Source organism: Nicotiana sylvestris, chromosome 2, assembly GCF_000393655.2.
Source record: "Nicotiana sylvestris chromosome 2, ASM39365v2, whole genome shotgun sequence".
Lineage (NCBI taxonomy): Eukaryota > Viridiplantae > Streptophyta > Magnoliopsida > Solanales > Solanaceae > Nicotiana > Nicotiana sylvestris.
In genome coordinates, this window is record NC_091058.1 from 193,870,866 (window position 1) to 193,882,533 (window position 11,668).

At 35.5% G+C, this 11,668-nt stretch overlaps 2 protein-coding genes across 3 annotated transcripts; one reads left to right on the forward strand and one right to left on the reverse strand.

Annotated features, from left to right (window-relative positions):
- Positions 1 to 2,995: 2,995 nt before the first annotated feature.
- LOC138886117 (uncharacterized) lies at positions 2,996 to 4,361 on the reverse strand. The gene is made up of 2 exons (XM_070167151.1): positions 4,060 to 4,361; positions 2,996 to 3,146 (listed from the first exon to the last, which is right to left on the reverse strand). The coding sequence occupies exons 1-2, from the start codon at positions 4,359 to 4,361 to the stop codon at positions 2,996 to 2,998; spliced, it is 453 nt and encodes a 150-aa protein (XP_070023252.1).
- A 1,071-nt stretch (positions 4,362 to 5,432) lies between these two features.
- On the forward strand, positions 5,433 to 11,358 carry LOC104240999 (uncharacterized). 2 transcript variants are annotated; one of them, XR_714601.2, is made up of 5 exons: positions 5,433 to 5,655; positions 8,816 to 9,027; positions 9,868 to 10,016; positions 10,104 to 10,240; positions 10,950 to 11,358. XR_714601.2 is itself a non-coding variant. In XM_009795898.2 (4 exons), exons 1-4 carry the CDS (start codon positions 5,616 to 5,618, stop codon positions 10,186 to 10,188), a joined length of 486 nt encoding a protein of 161 aa, XP_009794200.1. In that variant the 5' UTR covers positions 5,492 to 5,615; the 3' UTR covers positions 10,189 to 10,369. The 2 variants fall into 2 exon arrangements, 1 of the variants encoding a protein (XP_009794200.1); XM_009795898.2 differs by lacking the exon at positions 10,950 to 11,358 and having other exon boundaries at positions 5,492 to 5,655; positions 10,104 to 10,369.
- The last annotated feature ends 310 nt before the right edge of the window (positions 11,359 to 11,668 follow it).

An 11,668-nucleotide genomic window follows, 5' to 3' on the forward strand; every position in this document is an offset into this window, starting at 1 on the left:
TTTGATTTCTTGTTTACCCTTTATGATTATTTCTTGAATTATTCTCATAATCTTGTTTAAAGTTTAATATAAGAATTGTTTGTTGCAATGTTGTTAGAGTTGATTTTAAGTTCAATATTATTGAATTTAAGAATCTAAATATACTTGTTTGATTGTTGTTGTTGTTTAAATCCGAAAAATAGGTTTGTTGTTGCTAAAAATATTGTTCAATCAAATTTTAGTTGTTCTTGGTTGTTCAATTTGTGTTCATGTGATTTGTTGTTGAAATGTTGTTAAAATCATGTTCATGTGATATTGTTGTTATGATGTTCATCCGTGTTCATATTGTTGTTTGAACATTGTTAGAAATTGATCATATTGTCTATATTTTGGTTAAGTTTGATTAATTGATGTGTTATAGCTGATGGGTAGTTTGGTAAATTTGTAATACGTTCAGGGGTAGTTTGGTAATTTCAGTAAGGTCGGAAGGGGTAGTTTAGGAATTGTACATTTTGTAATTGTTTATTTGAAGCATGGGGGACAAAATGAAATGGGGTGGGTTGTGATATGATTATTTAATATAAAGGGGGGACAAGATTTAATTTAAAGGGGAATCTTGCATTATTTTAAATGAAGCATGGGGGACAAAATGAAATGGGGTGGTGTGATATGTTTATTTAATGTAATGGGGATGAGTGGAAAGATAATGGGTTGGGTAGAGAAAAAGTATTGATTTTAATTAATTGAAAGGTTTATGGGATGGGTTATATATGTGAAGTCTTGAAATCAAAAAAAGAATAGAGGGAGATAGAAAAAAAATACACAGATACGAGAGAGAGAAACAAATCTGAAAATAAGAGAGAGAAAAGGGCTGAACATTTAAGAGATAGAAAATTCCGAAAAATATTTAAGCTTTCAAAATAAAAAAAAACACTAAAAAAAATATTCTGCTTTCTTTTGTTGTTTGAAATTAGAATTAATTGTTGTTTCATCAAAGCTGGAAGATTTTGTTTTTTTTTTGGATTACTACTCCACTGGTTTGTTACTGTTGCTGGGCTATTGTTGCTGTGTTGTACTGATTTTACTGCTGCTGCTGATTCTCATATTCATTTTCTTTTGCTTCCAATATCAGGTACACAACTGAAAAGCTGGTTATTGTAATCCGAAATATGAAGCATGAATACATATGAAGAATGAAAATTTGAAGTTTTAATTTCGTTTTTTTTCTTTGTTTCTTTTGTTGATTGTATTTAAGCTATTTCATGAATTACTAAATAATAGCTGGAATAAGAAAATAATATCATAAGTTAGTCTGTAATAAATCAGTTCGGCAAAACAGGTTAATTCACTAACTATGAAGGCTTCAAGATTGTAGGTTGATCATGAACAAGTAGCTAAATTTAGTTAAAACATGAATTTAAATTAAACATCGTAAATTAGGCATTAAGGCATGACTTGAGCTTAAGCAAGATTAGAAGAACGTTTAAGTCTAATAAACTTTCTAATAAGCTTTAGTAATTATGGTTAAATCTAGTTTCAAATGATTGTGAATAATTAATCTCAATAATATATTTTTTTTAAAAAAATAATAATAACAATGCTGAGTTTTAATCTAGCTATATTTGTTTATTTTGAATATTAGTTGTTGAATTTTTATTTTATTTAAAATTTCGAAATTAAGAGTAAATTTTTTTATTTTTTTTCATCAATATTTGTATTAACCAAGCAATTAGCATGTCATGTTTTCTTAAAATTATAAAAGCTAGTAATTAATTAGGATTTTTCTTTCTTTATTTTAGAGACTAATTTTTATAGAAAAAATGTAGTCGCTTTAAGATTTGTCCATTTAAAATAAATGAGATGAGCCTCGCTTAATGAAATGTATAGATTTCGGGGCCCTCAATAAATGTACAGTTAATTGCTTAGAATTAGGGAGGAGCCGTTTTAGCAAATTTCACGGCCCTACCCAAAAATAATGACACGCTAGTCGCTCTAGGCGCGTATTTAATAATGTTATTTCCTTAAATACGGGTGTGCATTTATGTAACCCAAATCTAAATCTCAACGGAGTCGAAATGTGTCGATAACCACGGGTGCAATTGATTGCGACGTGATTTGAAATACGTTTTCACAATGTTGCAATTTTTCGTAAAATAATAACAATAAATAAAAAGAATAATAAAAGCGGCTAAGGAATAAAATTTGCACATAAGTTTATAATACGTATTATATTAGATAATCAAGCCGAATATAACAGTTAAGCGACCGTGCTAGAACCACGGAACTCGGGAATGCCTAACACCTTCTCCCGGGTTAACAGAATTCCTTATCCGGATTTCTGGTGCGCAGACTGTAATACAGAGTCATTCTTTTCCTCGATTCGGGATTAAAATAGGTGACTTGGGACACCCTAAATCTCCCAAGTGGCGACTCTAAAATAAAGAAATAAATCCCGTTTCGACTGTCCTTTAATTGGAAAAAACTCTTGTACCCCCGCGAGGGCGGAAAAAGGAGGTGTGACACTACCTACTAACCTTCTACCTTAATCCTCGGCCTCCACACCCTCCTATCAAGGGTCATGTCCTCAGTGAGCTGAAACAGCGCCATGTCCTACCTAATCACCTCTCCCCAATACTTCTTAGGCCTACCTCGACCTCTTCTCAAACTCTCCATGGCTAACCTCTCACACCTCATTTATAGGAGAATCAATGCTTCTTCTCTTAACATGTTCGAACTATCTCAGCCTCGACTCCCGCATCTTGTCCTCCACGGAGGCTACTCCCACTCTATCTCGAATAGCTTCATTCTTAATCATGTCTCTCCTGGTACACCCACACATCCATCTCAACATCCTCATCTCTGTTACTCTCATCTTCTACACGTGGGAGTTCTTTATTGGCCAACACTCAGCCCCATATAGCATAGCCGGTCGAACCACCACTTGATAAAACTTACCCTTAAGTCTTAGCGGCACGTTCCTATCATACAAAATACCGGAAGCAAGCCTCCACTTCATCTATCCTGCTCCAATGCGATGTGCGACATCTTCGTCAATCTCCCTATTGCCCTGGATAATAGACCCGAGATACTTAAAACTCGCTCTCTTGGGAATAACTTGAGCATCAAGCTTAACCTCTACGTCTGCATCATGGGTCCCATCACTGAACCTGCACTCCAAGTATTTTGTCTTGGTTCTACTTAGTTTGAAACCTTTAGACTCCAAGGTCTGTCTCCAAACCTCTAACCTCGCGTTAACTCCGCTATGCGTCTCGTCAATCAACACTATATCATCGGCATATAGCATGCACTAAGGCACCTCCCCTTGGATGTGACGCGACACTTCATCCATCGCCAAAGAAAATAAAAATGGGCTAAGGGCCGATCCCTAGTGCAACCCCATCACCATAGGTAAATGCTCTGAGTCACCACCCACAGTCCTCATGTGAGTCTTAGCATCATCATACATATCCTTAATCACACTAATGTACGCTACCGGAACATCGCTAACCTCCAAACACCTCCACAGGACCTCTCTCGGAACTTTATTGTATGCTTTCTTAAGGTCAATAAACATCATATGCAAATCCTTCTTCCTCTCCCTTTACTGCTCCACTAATCTCCTTACCAGATGAATCGCTTCCGTAGTCGAATGCCCCGGCATGAATCCAAATTGATTCTCGTAAATAGACACGCACCTCCTCACCCTGGCCTCCACCCCCCTCTCCCAAACCTTCATAGTGTGACTCAACAACTTGATACCCCTATAATTATTGCAATTTTGGATATCACCCTTGTTCTTGTAAAGCGAATCCATCGCACTCCACCTCCATTCTTCGGCCATATTCTTTGTCTTAAAAATAACATTAAACAACCCAATACCCAAAATCCCGTCGACTCTCGGAGTGCTCCAACTCACCCCGTCTATCCCCCTCCTCATTCAACAGTTTATGGAAGTATGTTTGCCATCTTCTCTTAATAAGTGCCTCATCCATCAACACTTTTCCATCCTCGTCCTTGATGCACTTGACTTGGTCTAAATCATGGGCTTTCCTCTCTCTCACCTTGGCCAACTAGTACAACCTCTTGTCCTCGCCTTTGCCCTCGAGATCCTCGTACAAATGACCAAACGCTGCGTTCTTAGCCGTCGTAACTGCTAACTTTGCCTCTTTCTTTGCCTTTCTGTAACACTCCCGATAAGTCTTTTTTTCTTCCTCGTTTGTACTTTCCACTAGCTTCAAATAAGTAGTTTTCTTAGCTTCCACATTACCTTGAACCTCTCCATTCCACCACCAGTCCCCTTTGTGACCCCCAGGAGAGCCCTTCGTGACCCCTAAGACCTCTCTAGCAGCTACCCTAATGCAATCCGTAGTCGTGAACCACATACTAGACGCGTCCCCTTACTCATCCAGGCCATCATAGCCAACAACTTCTCCCCTAACTCCTGAGTTTTGTCCTTCGTCAAGTTACCCCTAACTCCTGATCTTTATGACCCCCGTGGATGTTGATGTAGCGAAATGCATGGATACACTCTCTTTTGGGCATATGAGAGTGAAGAAAATTTAGCTTTCAGGTGGGCTATTTTTAGAACCGTTAATTGTCATATACTCTTACACAATATTTTACTTATTAAAATTGTTATATTTTTTCTTGCTTCATATTAGTATACTTCTTCATTTATTTTAATTGTGTATTTCTTCTTTTTCAGGCCAAATTTGTTAAAAAAATTGGCTAAAAATCTATCATTTTAGTCAAATAAAAAAAGTTCAAACTAAAATAATGTAGTACCAAATGTGTATATCTCGTTTCTTAGATGCAATGATTATTTATGTCAACTGAGTATTTTTATTTTCAGGTCAAATCAATAAAAAAAATTGCTAGAGCTCCATTATTTTTTCCCAAATGAATAAGGTATAACCAAAGTAGTGAAGTTGCAACTATGTATTTATTTTTTCTTTTGATGTAATGGTTATTCATTGCAAGTATTTTTTTTTCCGGCAAAATCTGTAATAAAATACTTGCTTAGGGTTCCATCATATCTAGCTAAATAAATTTTTTTAGCCAAAATAATAAAAGTTAAATTGTTTATTTCTTTTTATATATATTTTTTATATGCAATGATTACTTTTTCAATTGTGTATTTATTCTTTTTCGTGCCTAATTCAAAAAAAAATTAACTGAAGCTTCATCATATTTAGCCAAATAAAAAGATTTAGCCTAAATAATGAAGTTCTAGCCAAATTTTATTGCAAATTTGATTCTAAAAAGGTGATATAAAAAATTAATGGATGTAAAATGGTAAAAAAATATTTTATTAATAAAAAATACTAGGTGGATAGAAAAATTCACGTGGCGTACATGTTACTTTTTTGGGATGAGGTTGTGCGGGGAATCAAATAGCTAAATTCTTAATAACTAAGATTACAAATAATTTAAGAATACAACTAATAATTCGTGCCAAATACATGGGGTTTCAAGGTATCCTGCCAAAGCAAAAGGCTGAGGGCAACTTTAGCGAAAAGAAGGGGCTGAGGGCAACTTTAGCGAAAAGAAGGGGCTGAGGGCATCTTCGGCAGTTTAGGAAGAATATCAGTTCAGAGAAATATCCCCCCTTTGAGAATCGTTATTTTAACCATAAGATGGAGCTCATCTCTTTACGCTTCTCGCCATTTATAACAAGTAAGATTACATACCACAATGGAGTTTGTCTTCGTTCTTGATGTTTAATTTGTTTCTGTTTGCCACCTGTAATGCTAACACTGTTATCAATCCTATCCATTGGTTAGAAATCAATAGCGCTATTGCATTTAGTTCGCATTTATCAGTTCCCACTGCAGGGTAAAGTGAGTACTATAGTGAAACGGCTCCATATAGTACGAATTGCATTGTGAGGATTCATATACGACACCAACTAGCTATTTTGGATTGAGGCGCATTAGTAGTTGTAGTCTGTACCATAGATGAAATTGTAACAAAAAGTAGTTGATGAAGTTGAAATGTTGTGGGAACTATTGCAAAGTGATTGTGGATATTAAAGGAAAGCACGGGCGATTTAATGGATTTTGTTCATATCAAATTCAATTGCAATTTAATGTTATGTATGGTTGATAATGAACTTACCATTTAGATAAGAAGATGAAGGTGAATTTCAGTCTGGTTTTTGAGTGTCTGGGGTTATTGATAAGTTTTGAGTAATTGAACCAAGTACAATTCACATAGGTTCTAGTGCTAAGGGTTGAAGGTCATTGGATTTTTATGTGGAAACCTACAAGATTTACTTGGTATTCTTAGTTGTTGAGATGCAGGGAGAAACTAAGAAAATTATCAGAAACAGTGTTCACTAACAGTGAGTGATGAGGCTGGTGTTGTATATTGATGGGGGCAAATTTTCGACTCAAATGTTATTGTTTAGTGAAATAATGGACGTGTTAGTCTTCAATAAATGGCTGGGGACAAAGCTATTGTCCCAGAACTGACATTAACAAAACCGGGAATTTTAAAAAAATAAAACACGTACAGTAAAGAAAGAAAAAGTTTTTAGAGCTAAAACTGGTTGAGTTTCTCCCTGGCTAATTAACTTGCCCTCAGCAAAAGTTCATACTCATGGATGTTCTTGGGTAGATCTGTGCTCCTTGTAGTGTTACCACCTTTTTATTTTCTCTATCTGTTGTGGAAGGATTTACCTGTTTTTTGCAGTTTCTTACTTGAAGTTTCCATAGTTAGATGATTTCAAATACATGTTTAGCTTTTGATGAATGATTTTTACATCATTGAGTTCACATCTTCATTATGCTCATGCAAATGGCCTCTTCAGTGGGTTGTGCACTGCATCCCTGATTACTACTTGTGCTTCAATACTAAAATATCCTGTGTTAAATTAAGAGGCATATAGTACAGCAACAATAACAATAACAAACCCAGGTAATCTCACAAGTAGGGTCTGGATATAGCAGTGTGTATACAGACCTTAACCCTACCTTGTGAATGTAGAGAGACTGTTTTGGATAGACCCTCAGCTCAAGGAAAAGAAAAAGAAACAATAACAAATAACCGAAGTAATAGAAACAACATGTAGTAATAGAAATCTAAGAATAAGAAAATACGAAAATGATACTAATACTATTGGTATGGGAAAGAGATACGCTCGACTACCTACTAATCTTCTCGCTTCTCCACCCTCCTATTAAGGGTCATCAGTTATGTCCTCGATAAGTTGAAGTTGCATCATATCCTCCCTAATCACCTAATATTTTTATTAGAGCCGGAAACCCGAGTAGTGCGGAATTTAGTCAAACGACGTGTATAACGATAAAAATAAAGACAATGCAAGCTATAATAATAATTAAAGCATATAAAAGAGGCACATATTTAATGTGGTTTGGTCAGTATGACCTACACCCACAAGCATAAAGGTGCAATTTCACTATTCCAACAAGAGTACAAAACAGAGTACAAGATGAGATAGACCTCTAATCAACCCAAAATATCCCCGAGGAAATAACCTCACAGTATCACTCCAAAGAAGAGAATCACACGAGTGTTTTCCAACACTAAACTCTCTTACAAATATACTCTCAATAAATAAAGGAGGAGGGGAAGAAACAAGAATTGAATTCTCAATATTGTTGGTGCATCTGTAACATGAATGAAGCTGCCCTTTTATAGAAAATCAAGGCCAAAATACTTGGCCAAGAGATAGCCACGCGGGACTTGTCTTGCTTAAATGAAAAATGGGCGAACAAGGCCTTTGGTTACAAGGCCAAAGATATGACCACGTTACAACTTCTTTGGCCTACCTTTAACTCTCAGGCCTCTCACACATCGCTGTGGCATCAATGCATCTCCTCTTCCCATGTCCGTACCATCTCAGTCTCGTTTCTCGCATCTTGTCCACCACGAAGGCCGCACCCACATTATCCCGAGTATCTTCATTCTTAATCTTATCTCTTTTGGTATGCCCACCAGGGACGTACACATGATTTTTCATAAGCGGTGTCGATATTTTGAAGAATTGAACAACTGAACAAATAATTGAAAGAATATCGTATTTAAAAAATACAATTCAAATTATATTAATAAAATATAGTTCAAAATATATTACTATGACTCGCGCCAACAAAAATTATTTTTGAAAATGTGTTCATAATAATATGTGATACACTTATCTGAGACATGTTTTTGTGAGCATATGTCACCATAGCGATTTTAGGCTTGAAGGTTGAGGGCAAGAATTCGCTTCTTTCTGAGTTGTATTTTTTTTAAATGATAAATTTAAAGTTCCAAAAATTAAGAGTACATCACGGCTCGATCTCACAACCAGCTTTAAAGATCTTGATGTGCTCAACCACTACATAAGTCACACTAGTTGTCAAGCACTTCCAATTTTAATTTTCATTAACATTTCTCTTTTTTCTTGCATATTACATATATTTATAATTAGTAGAACCTTTCGACCAAGCGGTGTCGGATGACACCGCTTGGACTAAGGTATGTACGCGCTTGATGCTCACACATCCATCTCAGCATCCTCATTCCGCTACTTGCATCTTCTGGACACGAGAGTTCTTGACTGGCCAAATGTAGTCAGTTTACTGGCCACTCTATAGAACTTACCTTTAAGTCTTGGTGGCACATTCTTATCGCAAGAAATACCGGATGTGAGCCTCCATTTTATCCACCCTGCACTAATATGTTGTATTGTCTAGTTTTCAATATTCCTCTCTGTGAATTATCCCAGGATGTTTCTCAACTATTTGTGGAAAGAATTTTAAGATAATGGAAGAAAAAAGGGTCAAATATATACTTTCTTATAGCTTATCTTGATTTTTGATCTTTGAAGCAACCGGAATGTTGAAATCTAGAGATTGCAATGCGTTATCTACACGCATTTATCCTCTTGGTTCTACCAAGTCAAAAGAATCTGCTAGCAGAGGATTCAGAGTAACTTCTGCACTTGCAGAAACAGCAGTGTCTATTGCAGTTGCTGCCACAGTTGTGGGTGCTGCCGCAACTATTCTTGTAAGGAGAACTAAAGCTTCGGAAGCAATTGAGGTGAGTTGAAAGCTGACAAGAGTTATTTCTTCTGATATAAATATTTGTTCATATCCTAGAGCAGCTCAATCAAATATTTAATCTTAGCGCTGAAATTACACTTAAGGACATTTTCTGATACTGATCTTGGAGTACAATGAAAATCTTGTTGCCTTCTGGATGATCCCAAAATGAACATATGATTTATACCTTAAAAATATCGAGGAAGACATGGCTTTTTCTTCTACCATTGTTTGATAATATTTTTGTCTTTCAAGAAAAAGAAGAAACGTATTTGTTCGGTAAAGGGCAACAACAAAAGAAGTATTCTCCAGCAGAAAGTTTGCGAGTTGCATTTTCAGTCAACTGTTGCATCAATTTGTATTCAGATATATCCTGCTAAAAATTCTAGTGCAACAAAAAAGGAAATGATATTTGTTTCTTGCAATTCAGTGAGGTTAACCTAAGGTACCAATCTGTAGTTGTTTAGTTTCTGCTCCTCTTGGTTTGATTATTGATGTATCTCATCCGTATAAAAACTAAAATAAGCCGAGTTTCGCCTAGCTTCTGATCAGAAAAAATAAATTCAGAATTAGTTTTGCATTTACGGTGGAAACAGTTCTTTCAGTTAGTAGAACAATTTTGCCATTTCATTATCCATTTTCAGCTTGTTCTCTCTTTGAAGCAAAGATTTTATTTGTGCAGTAGAAGGTTATTCTCCAAACTAACCAGAAAAAGAGAAATACTATGCAGAATTGTGAAGTTTAAGTAGGGGAGAAATCAAATGATTTGTAGCTCAAATGCACTTCTTATTATGCTCTTAGACTATCCCCTTTGATTGTTGTTCTTATCAATAGACAGGCCCCGCCGAAAATCTGTGAAGACTGCGGTGGCTCTGGAATTTGTGCAGAATGCAGAGGGGAAGGATTTGTGCTAAAAAGGATGTCCGATGAAAATTCTGAGAGAGCAAGACTGATGGCAAAGAATGCAGCTACAAGATATACAGCAGGGTATGTTTTCCATTTCGTTAAGCCCCTCGTTCATATGCACTGAGCTCTAGCCTCTAAGTATATGAACTCATATCCTGCATTTGGCAGGCTTCCCAAAAAATGGAGCTACTGTATGAAATGCAACGCGGCTCGCTCCTGTAATTCATGTGGCGGCAGTGGGAAGTTGAACTAATTGTTAAATTGCCTTGTGATATACAATATCATTCAATTGTGTCAATATAGTGGTAAGAAATTTGAAGAATATGTAGGCGGTAATTCTATGCATACACTAATTATGTGTAGTTTGTCGATAATTCTTTTGGAATATGGTCTTCTTGTGATAGTGCTATAACTTATCCATTTTCAAGACTCAATCTGCTGTTTACATTTTCTATGTCCTTATTGAAATGTGGTAAGTACTACGAGGTATGTGGAATAATAACATGACGCGATTTTCATACTACCTAAACTTCATAAACCAAAAAAGCATCGAGATATTTAAGGTTCAGCTTCTTGATGTTGAATCTGGTATTTGTAATTCCACCACTTTTTAGGTAATAATTTACCATAATAGTGGCCCTTTGCATCCTAAAGTATTGCTGCACTTTATATTTTCTTATATTCGAAATTCATTGAGAAGCTTGCTTAACGCAAGTCTCATTTAACCTTAACAGACCATTTTACTACTCAGAAAGCTCCGGCACTATTGAACTACCAAATGTGATTGGAAATTAGAGCTCCATGCTACTTTGTACTTCTACTCTAAAATATCATGAATCCACAATTTAGTTATTTTATTAGGAGATTTTTTCTTTCATATACAATATTTGAAACTTATTTATCAAAATTGTCCTAATTTTATATAAACAAGGATTACTTACAAATTATATACAATCCATTATTAGTGCCTTAAATTAGGAGATTTAGTTGATTAACTGTTCTATTTTCTCTCAGCTCCTCTTTCAATGAGGATATTAGCGACTGGGATCAATCAGCTAATCCGGTACCGAGTCAGCATTTTCCTTTCCAAATTCATTACTGGGACATGAAGGAGCTAGATTTGGAGTACAAATCAAGATTGCATCAATTGTAATGTAGTCTCTCGACTGTGTCGCAATCTGACCTATTTTACTAGTAATATCCGAAATTGATCAACACCCTACTACTCTCCATTCCGTTAATTAACCGTGTGAACTTGGGTACATAGGTATGTCCAAGTATAGACCCTTTTGATGTGTCATTGGCGATATTTTGATTGTAGCTGTGAAGTTTTTTTTTTTTTTTAATTCTTATCTTAACTGTTGTATAAATAACGGTTGTATCATATGATCAAAATTTTAAGAGGTGAAGTCGCTTTTATTTTCTTGCAGGCTTTACTTCCACGAACAATTTCCAGTTCAATCAGATTTGAAGTCTATAGTAGATTAACTTTGAGGGCTAAAACGGGTACGCCATGAATCAGTGCACATGAGTCAATTTGGAATTCATTCTCTGTCTTTCTTTCTTTAACAAATCGAATAAGAAAAGAATAATGTATGGCACATCAACATAAAAATTTAAAATAAATTTCGTACAAGATTAATACAAATTTGATATATATACAACAACATACAACTAACAATAAATTTAATACAACTAGTTATAAGGTATACAACTTATTACAACTTATCTAC